The following is a 20014-nucleotide window of genomic DNA, read 5'->3' as shown; positions in this document are numbered from 1 at the left end:
AGCACGCTGTAATAAGTGTCTCTGTATTATATACAGTAATGTCATCAGCACGCTGTAATAAGTGTCTCTGTATTATATACAGTAATGTCATCAGCACGCTGTAATAAGGGTCTCTGTATACTATACAGTAATGTCATCAGCACGCTGTAATAAGGGTCTCTGTATCCTATACAGTAATGTCATCAGCACGCTGTAATAAGGGTCTCTGTATACTATATAGTAATGTCATCAGCACGCTGTAATAAGGGTCTCTGTATACTATACAGTAATGTCATCAGCACGCTGTAATAAGGGTCTCTGTATACTGTACAGTAATATCATCAGCACGCTGTAATAAGTGTCTGTATTCTATACTGTAATGTCATCAGCACGCTGTAATAAGTGTCTCTGTATTATATAGAGTAATGTCATCAGCACGCTGTAATAAGTGTCTGTATTCTATACAGTAATGTCATCAGCACGCTGTAATAAGGGTCTCTGTATTATATACAGTAATGTCATCAGCACGCTGTAATAAGTGTCTGTATTCTATACAGTAATGTCATCAGCACGCTGTAATAAGTGTCTGTATTATATACAGTAATGTCATCAGCACGCTGTAATAAGGGTCTCTGTATACTATACAGTAATGCCATCAGCACGCTGTAATAAGTGTCTCTGTATACTATACAGTAATGTCATCAGCACGCTATAATAAGGGTCTCTGTATACTATACAGTAATGTCATCAGCACGCTGTAATAAGTGTCTCTGTATACTATACAGTAATGTCATCAGCACGCTGTAATAAGTGTCTCTGTATTCTATACAGTAATGTCATCAGCACGCTGTAATAAGGGTCTCTGTATTATATACAGTAATGTCATCAGCACGCTGTAATAAGGGTCTCTGTATTATATACAGTAATGTCATCAGCACGCTGTAATAAGTGTCTCTGTATTATATACAGTAATGTCATCAGCACGCTGTAATAAGGGTCTCTGTATACTATACAGTAATGTCATCAGCACGCTGTAATAAGTGTCTCTGTATACTATACAGTAATGTCATCAGCACGCTATAATAAGGGTCTCTGTATACTATACAGTAATGTCATCAGCACGCTGTAATAAGTGTCTCTGTATACTATACAGTAATGTCATCAGCACGCTGTAATAAGTGTCTCTGTATTCTATACAGTAATGTCATCAGCATGCTGTAATAAGGGTCTCTGTATTATATACAGTAATGTCATCAGCACGCTGTAATAAGTGTCTCTGTATTATATACAGTAATGTCATCAGCACGCTGTAATAAGGGTCTCTGTATTCTATACAGTAATGTCATCAGCACGCTGTAATAAGTGTCTCTGTATTATATACAGTAATGTCATCAGCACGCTGTAATAAGTGTCTCTGTATACTATACAGTAATGTCATCAGCACGCTATAATAAGGGTCTCTGTATACTATACAGTAATGTCATCAGCACGCTGTAATAAGTGTCTCTGTATACTATACAGTAATGTCATCAGCACGCTGTAATAAGTGTCTCTGTATTCTATACAGTAATGTCATCAGCACGCTGTAATAAGTGTCTCTGTATTATATACAGTAATGTCATCAGCACGCTGTAATAAGTGTCTGTATTCTATACAGTAATGTCATCAGCACGCTGTAATAAGGGTCTCTGTATTCTATACAGTAATGTAATCAGCACGCTGTAATAAGTGTCTCTGTATTATATACAGTAATGTCATCAGCACGCTGTAATAAGTGTCTCTGTATTCTATACAGTAATGTCATCAGCACGCTGTAATAAGTGTCTCTGTATTATATACAGTAATGTTATCAGCACGCTGTAATAAGGGTCTCTGTATACTATACAGTAATGTCATCAGCACGCTGTAATAAGTGTCTCTGTATTATATACAGTAATGTCATCAGCACGCTGTAATAAGTGTCTCTGTATTCTATACAGTAATGTCATCAGCACGCTGTAATAAGTGTCTCTGTATTCTATACAGTAATGTCATCAGCACACTGTAATAAGTGTCTCTGTATACTATACAGTAATGTCATCAGCACGCTGTAATAAGTGTCTCTGTATACTATACAGTAATGTCATCAGCACGCTGTAATAAGGGTCTCTGTATACTATACAGTAATGTCATCAGCACGCTGTAATAAGTGTCTCTGTATTCTATACAGTAATGTCATCAGCACGCTGTAATAAGGGTCTCTGTATTATATACAGTAATGTCATCAGCACGCTGTAATAAGTGTCTCTGTATTATATACAGTAATGTCATCAGCACGCTGTAATAAGTGTCTCTGTATACTATACAGTAATGTCATCAGCACGCTGTAATAAGTGTCTCTGTATACTATACAGTAATGTCATCAGCACGCTGTAATAAGTGTCTCTGTATACTATTCAGTAAGTCATCAGCACGCTGTAATAAGTGTCTCTGTATCCTATACAGTAATGTCATCAGCACGCTGTAATAAGTGTCTCTGTATTATATACAGTAATGTCATCAGCACGCTGTAATAAGTGTCTCTGTATTATATACAGTAATGTCATCAGCACGCTGTAATAAGTGTATCTGTATTATATACAGTAATGTCATCAGCACGCTGTAATAAGGGTCTCTGTATACTATACAGTAATGTCATCAGCACGCTGTAATAAGTGTCTCTGTATTATATACAGTAATGTCATCAGCACGCTGTAATAAGGGTCTCTGTATTATATACAGTAATGTCATCAGCACGCTGTAATAAGTGTCTCTGTATTATATACAGTAATGTCATCAGCACGCTGTAATAAGTGTCTCTGTATACTATACAGTAATGTCATCAGCACGCTGTAATAAGTGTCTCTGTATTATATACAGTAGTGTCTTCAGCACGCTGTAATAAGTGTCTCTGTATACTATACAGTAATGTCATCAGCACGCTGTAATAAGTGTCTCTGTATACTATACAGTAATGTCATCAGCACGCTGTAATAAGGGTCTCTGTATACTATACAGTAATGTCATCAGCACGCTGTAATAAGGGTCTCTGTATACTGTACAGTAATATCATCAGCACGCTGTAATAAGTGTCTCTGTATTATATACAGTAATGTCATCAGCACGCTGTAATAAGGGTCTCTGTATTCTATACAGTAATGTCATCAGCACGCTGTAATAAGTGTCTCTGTATCCTATACAGTAATGTCATCAGCACGCTGTAATAAGTGTCTCTGTATACTATACAGTAATGTCATCAGCACGCTGTAATAAGTGTCTCTGTATTCTATACAGTAATGTCATCAGCACGCTGTAATAAGTGTCTCTGTATTATATACAGTAATGTCATCAGCACGCTGTAATAAGTGTCTCTGTATACTATACAGTAATGTCATCAGCACGCTGTAATAAGTGTCTGTATTCTATACAGTAATGTCATCAGCACGCTGTAATAAGTGTCTCTGTATACTATACAGTAATGTCATCAGCACGCTGTAATAAGTGTCTCTGTATTATATACAGTAATGTCATCAGCACGCTGTAATAAGTGTCTCTGTATACTATACAGTAATGTCATCAGCACGCTGTAATAAGTGTCTGTATTCTATACAGTAATGTCATCAGCACGCTGTAATAAGTGTCTCTGTATTATATAGAGTAATGTCATCAGCACGCTGTAATAAGTGTCTCTGTATTATATAGAGTAATGTCATCAGCACGCTGTAATAAGTGTCTCTGTATACTATACAGTAATGTCATCAGCACGCTGTAATAAGTGTCTCTGTATACTATACAGTAATGTCATCAGCACGCTGTAATAAGGGTCTCTGTATACTATACAGTAAGTCATCAGCACGCTGTAATAAGGGTCTCTATATACTAATGTCATCAGCATGCTGTAATAAGTGTCTCTGTATTATATACTGTAATGTCATCAGCACGCTGTAATAAGTGTCTGTATACTATACAGTAATGTCATCAGCACGCTGTAATAAGGGTCTCTGTATTATATACAGTAACATCATCAGCACGCTGTAATAAGGGTCTCTGTATTATATACAGTAACATCATCAGCACGCTGTAATAAGGGTCTCTATATACTAATGTCATCAGCACGCTGTAATAAGTGTCTCTGTATTATATACAGTAATGTCATCAGCACGCTGTAATAAGTGTCTCTGTATACTATACAGTAATGTCATCAGCACGCTGTAATAAGGGTCTCTGTATACTGTACAGTAATATCATCAGCACGCTGTAATAAGTGTCTCTGTATTATATACAGTAATGTCATCAGCACGCTGTAATAAGTGTCTCTGTATTATATACAGTAATGTCATCAGCACGCTGTAATAAGTGTCTCTGTATTCTATACAGTAATGTCATCAGCACGCTGTAATAAGTGTCTATGTATACTATACAGTAATGTCATCAGCACGCTGTAATAAGGGTCTCTGTATACTATACAGTAATGTCATCAGCACGCTGTAATAAGGGTCTCTGTATTATATACAGTAATGTCATCAGCACGCCGTAATAAGTGTCTCTGTATACTATACAGTAATGTCATCAGCACGCTGTAATAAGGGTCTCTGTATTATATACAGTAATGTCATCAGCACGCTGTAATAAGTGTCTCTGTATACTATACAGTAATGTCATCAGCACGCCGTAATAAGTGTCTCTGTATACTATACAGTAATGTCATCAGCACGCTGTAATAAGGGTCTCTGTATTATATACAGTAATGTCATCAGCACGCTGTAATAAGTGTCTCTGTATACTATACAGTAATGTCATCAGCACGCTGTAATAAGTGTCTCTGTATACTATACAGTAATGTCATCAGCACGCTGTAATAAGTGTCTCTGTATACTATACAGTAATGTCATCAGCACGCTGTAATAAGTGTCTCTGTATACTATACAGTAATGTCATCAGCACGCTGTAATAAGGGTCTCTGTATTCTATACAGTAATGTCATCAGCACGCTGTAATAAGGGTCTCTGTATTATATACAGTAATGTCATCAGCACGCTGTAATAAGTGTAGACAAATGTCAGACCTGACTACAAAGTAACCTAAATATAATCTACATATTTACAAGGTGAACTCACAGAAGAGGAAATAAGATGCTGTCCTGCGAGGCTTGCAATATAATGAGCGCACTTTATAGCTGTTTCCTTTCATTGTGTTATAGGGGAGTTTAACGTTGGACTAATACTTTTTTACAGCACTCCCATCATTTCTCTAGAGGCATTATAAAGAAATATAGCTATTGTAAATATGTGTACAGCTAGGCTTCTGTATGTTGTGCGACGGTGCCATTGTTCCCATTAGACCTCCTATATGTGTGCGCTAGAAATTCCTGCTCCCACCTCTACCTGCCCCACTCCCCTTCCCAACCTCGGGCAGGGGCACTTCACTATTTTCAGACATATGTTGGGGGGAGGGGACATCACTGAGCGCTTCTCATGGCTGCTGCTACCCAGATGTCTTTGTCTTATTTTATGTTTTATCTTTGGACAATTATTTTTATAACACAACACCTATAGCTAATAATGTAATAATGTGAACTTTGTTACGCTTTGTGCACCTGTGATATCATTCGCTATGAAGCTGTATATTCAGACATTATCATCAAATAATGAAATGGTGCAGAATATACCTAGAGCTGCCGCCTTAAAACATATCCCTGCAAATAAAATCGGGTAATACTTGTATCCGTTAATCTCACAGAGTTTTTGCTGAAATGTGGGTAATACTGCGCACTGGGCCTGATTCAGACCCACTCGCAAGCGGGTCGATGGCCGGGCAGTGCGCAAAATCACTCGCTCCGGGGGTCGCAACAAAACGGGGCGGCTGTCGATGTTGATCGACGTCTCGCCCCGTTTTGTAGGCAGGGAGGGGGGGTGGCTGGCCAAACGGAGGCGTTCACTTGTGATGTCAGTAGTTGAGCAGGAAGCTCACTGGGGCTTGCGAGAATGAGACCCTACCACAAGGGTCTCGTCGCAAGCCGATGGTCGCGACCATCGCAACCATCACCTGGCCGCTCGCAATAGCTGTGGGTGGTCATCCACAGATATGTGAGCGGGCAGGAGGCCAGCTCCAAAATAAAAAAATGCCCTGATTCAGAGCGAGCGCCTCTGGGCCTGATTCAGACCTGCTCGCGAGCACATAGCGCTCTCAAGCAGGTCAGTGGTGAGGTACTGTGCACGCGCGGGTCACGCATGTGCAAGCCCCGGAGCGAGAGAGAAATCTTCTCGCTCCGGGACTCCCTACAAAAGGGGAGGCTGTCGATGTTGATCGACAGCTCGCCCCATTTTGTAGGCGGGGAAGGGGGGGTGGCTACAGAGGCATTCCCTTAGGCCAGTGATGTCAGTGGAGAGCTTCCTGCTCTGTTAGAGCATGAAGCTCTCTGGGGCTTGTGATGGGCAAGACCCTACCACAAGGGTCTCGTCGCAAGCCCCGATGGTCGCGATGCTTCACCATCACCTGGCCGCTCGCAAATGCTGTGGGTGGTCACCCTTAGCTTAGCAAGCGGCCAGGAGGCCTCAACAAAGAAAAAACGCCCTGATTCAGAGCGTGCGCTCTTAAAGGCTGCCCGGCTCTGAATCAGGGCCTCTGTCCGCTAAGTTCAGCGCGGTGGGTTATTACTAATGGAAATGCTGTTATCTGATTAGACGTTTTCATTCAATCCAACATTTTTGTCTGTGCTGAGGAGGGTGACGCTTCTCTGCCTTCCATCACTTGTTCCATGTCTGATGTCTCCCCCATTCCATGTTGTTGTATATTGTGCATATTGCATTGTGAATTAGTTACAGTGTATGGGCCCCATGACTGCAGTTCCTGCTTTATTCCCCCGTCTGACATGTGATGTTAATAAACAGAATGAAAAGCTGAATAAAACCTCATTTCCTCCTCCCCGGCCATCTTTCCTCAGGGAAGTGCCCTAAGCCACTGAAGAACCGCGATGTCATCACGCTGCGCTCCTGGCTGCCAATGGGAAGCGACTACATAATCATGAACTACTCCGTGAAACATGCGGTGAGTGCGATTCCTGGGGTGTGGTATGACTGCGCAGAGCAGAAGGGACTCATTGCTCATTATATCACAGCGCCAGTATTACAGTGCGGCTTGCTCACGTGACAGATGCATTCTGGGGGACGGATATTATGGGGCTCGTGTAAAGTTGGACGCTTCTTGCACCAACAACCACACGGCTAAAATACATTAGAGATAAATAATCATTTTGTCCAGCTGGCAGAGTTGCCAATCAGATTCGCCCGCCGATTTGTCATCTATCACCATCTGCTGCGGTGTCTCCTTCATACTTCTGGGGGAAACTAAATATTTGCTTTAACCTACAAACACGGGGAATAAGATACATGTATATATATATATATATATATATATATACATACACACACACACACACACTGATAAATGGGCCCCTACAAATGGTCCGGGCGCGTGCGGTGCCGCCATCCTACCTGCTGCTAAGTTTGGTCATGGTACAGTCTGTAACTGATGTACTAAGCTTCTGTCAGCACAGACACATGCAGAGACAGACAGATGTACAGCGCTGCTCATTACAGAGCGCCTGGCGTGTCCTGCGCACGTTCTGATCTTATTTCCATGTGTTGAGATAATACCGGCTCTGAATTCCCTTCATAAAACTAGGTCACTTTCCTCTGCCGCTTGGCACAAAAATATTAACACAAATGATACATTTAAGCCGGGAAAATACATGAAAGTGCTTCATCAAAGCTACAGGGATAATGGCTGCAATAATATAGCTTCAATGTGGACCGCAAGCATGGCTTAGTGGCTAAGTGCACTGACTGTAACTTAAACAGTGGCTGATCTATATTTATTAATACACACACACACACACACACACACACACACACACACACACACACACACACACACACACACACACACACACACACACACACACACACACACACACACTATACATATACACACACATATTATATACACATATACTGTACATATATACACATATACATATAACACACATATATTATATACACATACATATAACATACACACACATATTATATACACATATACTGTACATATACACACACATATTATATACACATATATTGTACATATATACACATATACATATAACACACATATATTATATACACATACAGTACATATACGCACACACATATATGTGTGTGTTATATGTATATATAATATATGTGTGTGTATATGTACAGTATATGTGTATATAATGTATGTATATGTACAGTATATGTATATATAATATATGTGTGTTATATGTATATATTATATATACATATGCTGTACATATACACACACATATTATATATACATATACACACATATTATATACACATATACTGTACATATACACACATATATTATATACATATAACACATACAGTACATATACACACACAGACACACATATTATATACACATATACTGTACATATACACACACATATATTATATACATATAACATACAATACATATACACACACAGACACACACATATTATATACACATATACTGTACATATACACACATACTGTACATATACACACATATATTCTATACACATATACATATAACACACATATATATATATATATAATATATATATATATACACATATATTGTACATATATACACACACATATATTATATACACATACAGTACATATACACACACATATAATATATACACATACAGTACATATACACACACATTATATACACATACAGAACATATAAACACACACACACACACATTATATACACATACAGTACATATAAACACACACACATATATATTATAAACATATACACACACATTATATACACATACAGTACATATACACACACATATATTATATACACATACAGTACATATACATACAGTACATATATTATATACACATACAGTACATATAAACACAGACATATTATATACACATACAGTACATATAAACACACACACACACACATATATTATATACACATACAGTACATATAAACACAGACATATTATATACACATACAGTACATATAAACACACACACACACACACACACACATATTATATACACATACAGTACATATACACACACACATATATTATATACACATATACTGTACATATACACACATTATATACACATACAGTACATATACACACACACACATATATTATATACACATATACATATAAACACACACACATATATTATATACACATATACTGTACATATACACATATATTATATACACATATACTGTACATATACACATATATTATATACACATATACTGTACATATACACATATATTATATACACATACAGTACATATACACACACACATATATTATATACACATATACATATAAACACACATATATTATATACACATATACATATAAACACACATATATTATATACACATATACATATAAACACACACACATATATTATATACACATATACTGTACATATACACATATATTATATACACATATACTGTACATATACACACACACATATATTATATACACATATACATATAAACACACATATATTATATACACATATACATATAAACACACACACAGTGGCCATAATTAAGCTTCCCCTTTTCAGAGTGGTCTGTAGCGTGATCTAATAACCAGAATGTCACAGAATTTGGTAGGGAGACCAATCAGGACGTGGGAAGCCTGGATTCTGCGGAAAAAATTGAGTGCAAAAAGTCGCCGATAGGGGTAATATGGCGCTGTTCAATGTGAAAATGGACAGACAAATAAATAACCAGACTAAACTGTAATTAATTATAACTTTTATTGTGTTACACTAATGATGACATCGCAATAAAACATTTAATATCAATTTATTTCAAAACCGTAATTCTGAACATTAGTTTTCACATTGTACAGCGCCACATTGTACAGCGCCATATTGTACAGCGCCATATTGTACAGCGCCATATTGTACAGCGCCACATTGTACAGCGCCATATTGTACAGCGCCACATTGTACAGCGCCATATTGTACAACACCATATTGTTCATCCTATCTGTGAATTTTGGCATTAAAAAGTTTGTTGGGGTGTAAATGCCGGGTCTCTTCAGTCTCTGCCCTCTCCTCTGTTCTGACCCATCTGCTCCGTCCTGTATACCAACGCTCAGCTCCGTAAGAGGGCAAGGGGTGAGTGCAGTCCCTGCTTCCAGCTACACCATATAACCATAACCGAGGGTCTCTTGTAATCCTATTGGGTATGGGGGACACACTGTTCCTCGCTAGTCTCCCAGCTTTCGGCTGTACAAAAAGCGAATTCATAATATTCAGTGTCCAGGACTTATAATAGTGTAATAGGTAATATAACTGAAATCTCTGCACCCTGTTAGTTTTAGTGTAAACACCCAGAAGTTGTAGAATAATCCAGGAGCTCAGCTTCCTTATCTGAAAATATCCACCGATTGGACTGGCAGCTACAACCTCACCCTCTAGAGGGCGCCCACACCCCAATCTACAGCAGGGTTCCTCAGCTTGTGGTTCAAGAACCCCTGGGTACATCAGACTGGTTCAAGGGGTATTACTACTAGTTCAATAAGTCACAAAAACACTTTAATACACAAGTAATGAAAAAAAAAACAGAAAGTTAACAAACAGCGATGATTGGAGGATAAATAAGGGGGAACCTGGAATAGAACTTATGATAGAGGAATACACAATAGCTGCTTACTGTACATAATACAGAATAAACCAATTCTTACAGTTATCACAGTCACATGCAGCACAGAATTCTGGGATGTAGATATCCCCAATCATTGATTATTTCTATAGTTTTTTTCAAATTTAAAGCTAAACAATTAATCCCACTCCATTTATTCAAAAGCTTCATCTCATCACACTATGCCTGCTTATCCCCATACAGAGCTAAGATCCGCTATTGTGGTATCATCCTCCTCATCACACTATGCCTGCTCATCCCCGTACAGAGCTAAGATCCGCTATTGTGGTATCATCCTCCTCATCACACTATGCCTGCTCCTCCCCGTACAGAGCTAAGATCCGCTATTGTGGTATCATCCTCCTCATCACACTATGCCTGCTCATCCCCGTACAGAGCTAAGATCCGCTATTGTGGTATCCTCCTCATCACACTATGCCTGCTCCTCCCCGTACAGAGCTAAGATCCGCTATTGTGGTATCATCCTCCTCATCACACTATGCCTGCTCCTCCCCGTACAGAGCTAAGATCCGCTATTGTGGTATCATCCTCCTCATCACACTATGCCTGCTCATCCCCGTACAGAGCTAAGATCCGCTATTGTGGTATCATCCTCCTCATCACACTATGCCTGCTCATCCCCGTACAGAGCTAAGATCCGCTATTGTGGTATCATCCTCCTCATCACACTATGCCTGCTCCTCCCCGTACAGAGCTAAGATCCGCTATTGTGGTATCATCCTCCTCATCACACTATGCCTGCTCATCCCCGTACAGAGCTAAGATCCGCTATTGTGGTATCATCCTCCTCATCACACTATGGCTGCTCATCCCCGTACAGAGCTAAGATCCGCTATTGTGGTATCATCCTCCTCATCACACTATGCCTGCTCATCCCCGTACAGAGCCAAGATCCGCTATTGTGGTATCATCCTCCTCATCACACTATGCCTGCTCATCCCCCGTACAGAGCTAAGATCCGCTATTGTGGTATCATCCTCCTCATCACACTATGCCTGCTCATCCCCGTACAGAGCCAAGATCCGCTATTGTGGTATCATCCTCCTCATCACACTATGCCTGCTCATCCCCCGTACAGAGCTAAGATCCGCTATTGTGGTATCATCCTCCTCATCACACTATGCCTGCTCATCCCCGTACAGAGCTAAGATCCGCTATTGTGGTATCATCCTCCTCATCACACTATGCCTGCTCATCCCCGTACAGAGCTAAGATCCGCTATTGTGGTATCATCCTCCTCATCACACTATGCCTGCTCATCCCCCGTACAGAGCTAAGATCCGCTATTGTGGTATCATCCTCCTCATCACACTATGCCTGCTCATCCCCGTACAGAGCTAAGATCCGCTATTGTGGTATCCTCCTCATCACACTATGCCTGCTCATCCCCGTACAGAGCTAAGATCCGCTATTGTGGTATCATCCTCCTCATCACACTATGGCTGCTCATCCCCGTACAGAGCTAAGATCCGCTATTGTGGTATCATCCTCCTCATCACACTATGCCTGCTCATCCCCGTACAGAGCCAAGATCCGCTATTGTGGTATCATCCTCCTCATCACACTATGCCTGCTCATCCCCCGTACAGAGCTAAGATCCGCTATTGTGGTATCATCCTCCTCATCACACTATGCCTGCTCATCCCCGTACAGAGCTAAGATCCGCTATTGTGGTATCATCCTCCTCATCACACTATGCCTGCTCATCCCCCGTACAGAGCTAAGATCCGCTATTGTGGTATCATCCTCCTCATCACACTATGCCTGCTCATCCCCCGTACAGAGCTAAGATCCGCTATTGTGGTATCATCCTCCTCATCACACTATGCCTGCTCATCCCCGTACAGAGCTAAGATCCGCTATTGTGGTATCCTCCTCATCACACTATGCCTGCTCATCCCCGTACAGAGCTAAGATCCGCTATTGTGGTATCATCCTCCTCATCACACTATGGCTGCTCATCCCCGTACAGAGCTAAGATCCGCTATTGTGGTATCATCCTCCTCATCACACTATGCCTGCTCATCCCCGTACAGAGCCAAGATCCGCTATTGTGGTATCGTCCTCCTCATCACACTATGCCTGCTCATCCCCCGTACAGAGCTAAGATCCGCTATTGTGGTATCATCCTCCTCATCACACTATGCCTGCTCATCCCCGTACAGAGCTAAGATCCGCTATTGTGGTATCATCCTCCTCATCACACTATGCCTGCTCATCCCCGTACAGAGCTAAGATCCGCTATTGTGGTATCATCCTCCTCATCACACTATGCCTGCTCATCCCCGTACAGAGCTAAGATCCGCTATTGTGGTATCATCCTCCTCATCACACTATGCCTGCTCATCCCCGTACAGAGCCAAGATCCGCTATTGTGGTATCATCCTCCTCATCACACTATGCCTGCTCATCCCCGTACAGAGCTAAGATCCGCTATTGTGGTATCGTCTGTCAGTTTCACAATGGAATTCGATTCAAATAAGGGGACACAGTCATCAGTGAAAAGTGGGATTAATACACACCCCTGAGAGGTACCAGTGCTAAGCTTAATAACCGATGACCTCAAATTTCCCAATTTAACTTTTTGCGGTCTCTTAATTAAAAAAATCTAAAATCCAGTTACATAAAGTGACAGGAAATCCCAAATTCTGTAATTTACCTATTAGAACAGTTGGGAGATTGGTATTGAACACTGAACTAAAATCAACAAATAGCTCTCTAACATGGGTACTAGGCCTTTCCTAGTGGCTGAGGGCAAACTGAGAACTCAATGCCAGCTGGCAGGTGACCTATCATACGCGTCATTACCAACTTCTCAAAACATTTCATAATTAACGGGGTCAGTGCAATCGGTTTAAAATCATTAAGAGCCATAACCTTAGTATTCTTTTGCTGCATTGAGAAATGAATGATTGATGAATGGGCCGTGTAAAGACAACTAATATTATTACAGTGTTGGTAAGACAACGCTTTTCTAACCATGAAATGGAAGTGAAATACAGTATTTGTGTCCCAAAGAGCTGACAGTCAAATATAGGTTTTGCTTGTCCGACAAGTGTCTCAGAATCATGGAACTTCCAGATCGGATTCTGACCTTTTATAGGCTGATGCTAAGTTTTGTTTTTCCTGTTGTTGTCGTTCCAGAAATACCCCCCAAAAAAGGACCTGGTGAGAGCAGTGTCTATACAGACCGGGTACCTCATACAGGCCAGCGGCAAAAACAGCTCCACGCTCGTCTACCTGGCGCAGGTGGATCCCCGAGGTAAGTCTCACATACTGCATGGGACATGTATTAATCTACTTCTTAATCCTTGCACCTGCCTCCATCTGGCTTATAGATGGTTAATAATTACCGCAGATGGTTTCGGAGCCAGAGATTTCTCGGCCAGTTTTCCTACGCAACGTGCACATTGCAGAGCGCCCGTTACAGCGCCTCCTATTCGCCTTTTTTAGTGCAGTGTTTTTGTTTTGCACTTACCTGTACTCACACATGTGGACCAGCTTTAGTTGCCTATGTACTAAGCCTTGGAGAGAGAGAAAGTGGATGGAGATAAACTACCAACCAATCAGCTGCTGTCATTTTTTTAAACTTGCTGTAAAGTGACAGGAGCTGATTGGTTGGTGCTTCATCTGCGTCCCCAATGCTTAGTACATAGACCCCTAAGTCATTCTTTTTCTCCAAAAATACTGTTCATTTTAGTCTCCTTTACCTCTTGTATAAGTCAGGACAGTAAGGAGATGATATAACGCTCTGTTTATGCTGCTTTACCTGCCCCTATGAATGCCCCTTATAGCCTGGCTCTAAATGGAGCAAAAGGCGTCACATTGGAAGCCGCGCCCAAGGAATGATTCCCGCTGCCGGCACATTTTCCGTTACTACGAAAGGATAATCAAAACCTCGTCCTGTAAGAACATTGGGGTCAATCCTATCAGGTGCGAATTGTGGGATGTGAGGTGCGATTTTCACTTCAAATTCGTATAGCGAATTAATTTTGCAATCCGATTAGCAACTCACTCTGATCAGACTGAATTCGCAAGTTTCCACGCGCACCTCCCTGAGGGTGAGAGATGGAAAGGAAAATCTTTATTTTTAAGGTTAAAATGTGGGGACACTGTGCTGAACCCCTTGGACACCCCCCTAATGACTTATTAGGCAATTGGAAGTTTCTGATTAGCTTATTTAGTCCAATAATTACATTTCATTTTTTAGAGGTAAAAAAAATAAATGTCCTCAAATGACCCCAAAATCAACTTTTTCATTAGTTTCGGTACCCCAAATTTAATTACAATAATTTTTTAGTTGAAAAAAATAATTGTTTTTATAATTTTTCAAGGTGCCCTCAAAGTACCCACAAATCACACTTTTTTTCTATATTTTTTTTACATTTTGTTATATTTTTTTGCGTTTTTCGTTTAATTAGGTTAATATTAAACGAAAAAAGTTTTTTTTTTTTTTTTTTATAATTTTCTTGCATTTAAAAAAAAAAAAAAGCACAAATCGGTCATTTGACACCATTTAATAACCTACAGTAACTTCCTAATGCCCACAAACAGCCGTCTATACCGTCCTGCTAACGAAATGATCCATTTTTGGGGGGTCCAGGGCGGTCTCCCCACATTTTCATGCCTTTCTCGCAAATCTCATTTGGCAGTCAATTCGCATAACCCCTCCGCTGCGAGTAGTGCGAACAGGCATTTTTAATTGGATTGGAGAATTGTCGGGAGCGCGCTTCGCGGCAAAGTGTGCGAGTTCAAAGGAACAAACTCACTACTTGCAATTCGCACCTAATTGGATGGAGCCCATTGTGTCCTGCACATCCGGACATAACACCAGGCAACATCCGTAAAGCAGGCGCCGCTGTGCATGACGCAAACAACGCAGCAAGAATTGGTTTATTTTCAGTTCCCCTTAGTGGGTGCTCTCCGTTATCTTACACTTTCGTGTACTGACCACCAATAAACACGCTGGGTGACTTCGCTGTCATGTAACAGGATTGTGGCGCTGAAACCTTCACAATTTTTTCATCAGGGCAATATTATTGTAGCTCTGGACACTTCCCCCACCCCACCCCACCCCACCCCACATGGGTTTGGAAAGCACTTGCCCCAATCTGTGCCAGGGTCTTGCGTTCAGGCACGAGTCACGCTAGCAAGAACATGACTGTACAGACATTGCAGAATGGGTTTATTGCAGTTTACAAGGTTCTGCAATGGAGGGAGCTCAGCTGAGCTGGAACGCTGGCTCCCAGCTTTTACTATATACCTCACAGGTTCAGCATGAGACTTATATTGGCCATGTGCCATATCACTGGTCAGGAAATCTGTGCTCTTCCAGTGTTACGCCCCCAGGTGGTCAAACCTTTATATACAACTGTGCCAGTATTGCCACTGCCCCTGGTGGCTGGAACATTCTGCCTAGATAGAAGTCTACACTACTGGGCACAACCCAACTGCCCGGCTATGTAAATTGTCTTAGAGCTGAGTCACTTTCATATGGGTACAGTCTCCGTATAATAACACATATACAGTATGAATTCTGAGCAGGACCCATCCCTGTGCATAATGAGATTACATATAATTTGTGACTGAGTATGATGTAAGAACGGATCCATCCAGTGACATCATGACGCGCTGAGCGCTCGGGCGGTCACAATATCTCCATCCATCTGGCAGGGGTTGGAAACTTGCCATTGGCTCTGATCCCTTACAGTTGGCTGGGTGTGTCTGTAGTGCCCATGGCCAAGAAGTCAGGTCCTCTTGGGGCATCAGTTCTATGTGGAGAATATGGAAATTTTATGTAAACTATTGTATTAATGTTTGTTCTTCTATTTCCTGTAGGTTCCTTGCCCAAGTGGGTTGTGAACAAATCCTCACAGTTTCTGGCCCCAAAAGTAAGCAACAAATTATTGGTCATTTTGGAGTCTGGGTGGAACCACTATCTCAGTTTTAGGGGGTTATAAAGGTCGTTTGATCAGGGCCATTAGATAGTATGTAGCTGACCAGCTGTAGGAATTGCAGGCAGTGTCGTGGATCTTTCGTCATGGCGGTGGAACAATCCAGCCAAACATTGGATAGGACAGATGGAGACTCCTATTTGATCACAGACCCAGTAAATGGTGGCAACATTTGGTGTAGGCACCAGAAGGTTCTTTCATATTTAAGGAGTTGTAGATGTTACTCCAGGGAGCTAGGAGATGCCAGACAAAACTTGTCGAACACTCTGTCTCTTGATACAGAACTTCAAGCATAAAGAGGTGGTGAAAGGTGATGGCCGGAAACCAAACGAGCATGTCATACTATCGCCAAAACCCTCAATTTAAAAAAAACAGAAATCTTCAGCCTATGGATCCTGTGTCCTCCCATCGGTGTCCTTTCTCTTAGTAGGTCACCTCTATTCACCTCGGTGGTCTTCTGATCCCAATTCTGCCTGGGTTGAGATGACACCTAAAGCCGTTGAAAGGGACTAATGGAGCCCATACATCTACTACGGGTTGCCCCAATTCCCCGTCTGCCGATGGCGTGGTCGGGGATTCGGGGAAATCCAACATGTTGGACAATCTCGATTCCACGACTAGGACCAAAAATGGTTGGAATCGGTAACTCTGTGATTTTTAGCATGCCTTCTTTCCCCGAACTGCCGACGGATCGTCGATCATCGATGTCCGTGGATCAGTGTCGGCAGAATGGGGAATCGGGCCGCAGATGTATGGCCCCCATACGTTTTCTGATAGATCTCTGGCACAGTCTCTACTACTCCTTAATTGAGACATCACCTTACAGCCTGTACAAATATTCCCAGTTCCTACATTGTCTAACGCAAACAACAAATTATGTATAGCTAAAGCAAGAAAAACTTTTGAGAATCTCAACTAATAAAAGAAATCACAGATACAGGTATAAAGAAATGGGCTTGCCGAGAGTAACCAAAATTATCGGTGAGAGGCTGCAATATTGGAAAGGGATAGGTGCAGTTTTATTATATTGCAACTAAAGTTTCTTCTTGTCGCCAGGCCATGAAGAAGATGTACAAAGCGTGCGTGAAGTACCCAGACTGGAAGAAGAAACACAACCCCCAGCACAAGCCCTGGCTTTATCCAGAGCAAAGCAGTCTACCGACCATCCGGCTCTCTGAGGTGTCCGTCCAGCACGCCGACTCGCTGGAAAATATCGACGAGAGCTGCGTGGCAGAGACTAAGGATGATCGGGGAGAGGCCAGCGATGACGACAGTGTCAACTGAGAGCAGACCGCCTCCACCAGACTCTGAGGACCATGGCGGGGGCCAAGCCTGGTCCTGTCGCTATGGATGGAGAGTTGGTGGAAAAGGACATTGGAGGGTTAGTGGGTTTTAAATGGGAAAAGTTCATTTTTATACAACCCCCCCCAAGGGTGCTGGGCATTTGAATTTTGGTCCTGTGTTTGTAAAATCTTCACCGGCATAGAAACTTGTTAATGATCTAAATGAGGCTCCGCTCTGGAACTGGTCACTTAGTCATCCTGCCAAGACTATAAGACAATTGGAGGGGACCCTGTGTGGACTCGTTCTAAGCCCCGTTCCTAAAGTCATATATTTTGTCTATATCTGTTTTCATAACCTGGGAGATGAGAACATGGCAGAATAAATGTTTCAGTCGTAATGTGATAGTAGCTTCCTGCGGTTACCTCTCACCCTGTAAATGTCCTTCATGTAGACGGGGGCGCGGAACGTGACTCCATGATAGATCAGCCGCCATCACTGAAGAGACATCGGAGGCGGCGTGGCTGGCAGTGTCCACCATAGAAATATTCTGACGTTTCTCTTTTTTGCACTATGCGTCTATTTTTGCCAGGTTTTAAAGCACAGGTCACCCCAAAAATTGCAACCCTGACGTCTGAGGACATTATAGTCTTTAATAGATGAAATGAGGGATTAGAGGAGAGTCGGCGTCATTTATGGGAAGCCGGAGAAGCAGGGGATATTTCATTTGCACAACTGCCATATTAACAACCCGTGCATAGAATATGCCCCAATCCGCCTCCTGCCTCCATACACATGTCTGTAGCGACCACTTGTAGGATGGCAATCCATGAAAGGACCGTGTTACTGAGAAAAATATAATGTCACACTACAATCCCGCCTGCCCTAGTTTTACAAAATTTGCAAAAAGTGACCTGAAAAAAAAAAAAAAAAAAATTCTAGTCATGAACGAGGACGAATGGCCGAAATGTTGCACCTTTGTAAATGACCCTTATGATGCCGAGAACAGGAGAGCGTAGTTAGAATGTTACTTGCGGAACATGTAGAACGCTGCTGAGTCTGTCTACCTCTCATGTGCATAGAACGATAATCGTACTAGTAAAAAGCTGCCAGTAAGAGAGGAAAGGGACATTTATAGGATAACTCCATCTCTACATAATGTCTGTAATAAAGAGAATATTTGCCCAAGAAACGCGTCTGTTTCATGTGTCATTGCTGTCATCCCAGAAACATCTGTTAGCGCCTGAGAGCCGCGGTAGCCGTTTTCTGGCCTTGTACCTGTACCAGTGTGGGAACAGCAATATTACAGCGCCATGTGTAAGTAATGTCTGTGGGGGCAGACTACAACTCTCATCATCCACTGCGGACATGGATCTTGTAGTAGCTCTGAATACTTGCTCTCCCTGCTGGGACATTCGGGGAGATGTATCAAACCTTCTAAAGGGTGGAGAAGTTGCAACCAATCAGCTTCCACCTATCATTTTATAGAATGTATGTGATAAATGCTAGCTAGAAGCTGATTGGCTGCTATGGGAAACTTCTCCACTGATTAGAAGGTCTGATACGGTTCCCCCATCATCACCAAGCGTGGTTGGATGAGCTGGATGTAGAGAAGGTAACACAGAATGGAGCGTGGTGGAAAGAGACAACAATTGGGCAGAGTATTATTCCTCTGTAACTTTGGATGGGGCTCTAAATGCAGGGTTCCGGACTGTATATAGACAGTAATTAGATAGACAATGCCTAGGTAGACACCAGATGTTACACAGTCAATAGGTCGATATGGGCAAAAGCTCAACACACTAAAGGTCGACATGTTAGAAGGTCAGTGGGGTCAAAAGGTCGACATAAAAATGGTTGACAAAAAAATTGTCGATGCATGACTTTTTTTTTTTTTTTAGGGTAAGGGTTAGGGTTGGGCACTTACTTGAGGGTTAGGCACCAGGAGGGAGGGTTGGGCACTAGAAGGGACGGTTAGGGTCAGGCACCAA

At 41.7% G+C, this 20014-nt stretch overlaps 1 protein-coding gene across 1 annotated transcript in view; it reads left to right on the top strand.

Annotated features, from left to right (window-relative positions):
- The window catches only part of STARD10 (StAR related lipid transfer domain containing 10), a 92576-nt gene extending 73361 nt beyond the window's left edge, over positions 1 to 19215 (top strand). The window contains exons 3-6 of the mRNA XM_088463782.1: positions 6941 to 7044; positions 13933 to 14050; positions 16627 to 16679; positions 17799 to 19215. Of these exons, the coding sequence (XP_088319908.1) occupies positions 6941 to 7044; positions 13933 to 14050; positions 16627 to 16679; positions 17799 to 18026 (503 nt within the window). The 3' untranslated portion in view covers positions 18027 to 19215. The remainder of the gene's footprint in view (positions 1 to 6940; positions 7045 to 13932; positions 14051 to 16626; positions 16680 to 17798) is intronic.
- The last annotated feature ends 799 nt before the right edge of the window (positions 19216 to 20014 follow it).

Source organism: Taudactylus pleione, unplaced genomic scaffold, assembly GCF_031769625.1.
Source record: "Taudactylus pleione unplaced genomic scaffold, aTauple2 ptg001449l, whole genome shotgun sequence".
Taxonomy (NCBI): domain Eukaryota; kingdom Metazoa; phylum Chordata; class Amphibia; order Anura; family Myobatrachidae; genus Taudactylus; species Taudactylus pleione.
This window is presented reverse-complemented; position numbering and strand designations above follow the sequence as displayed.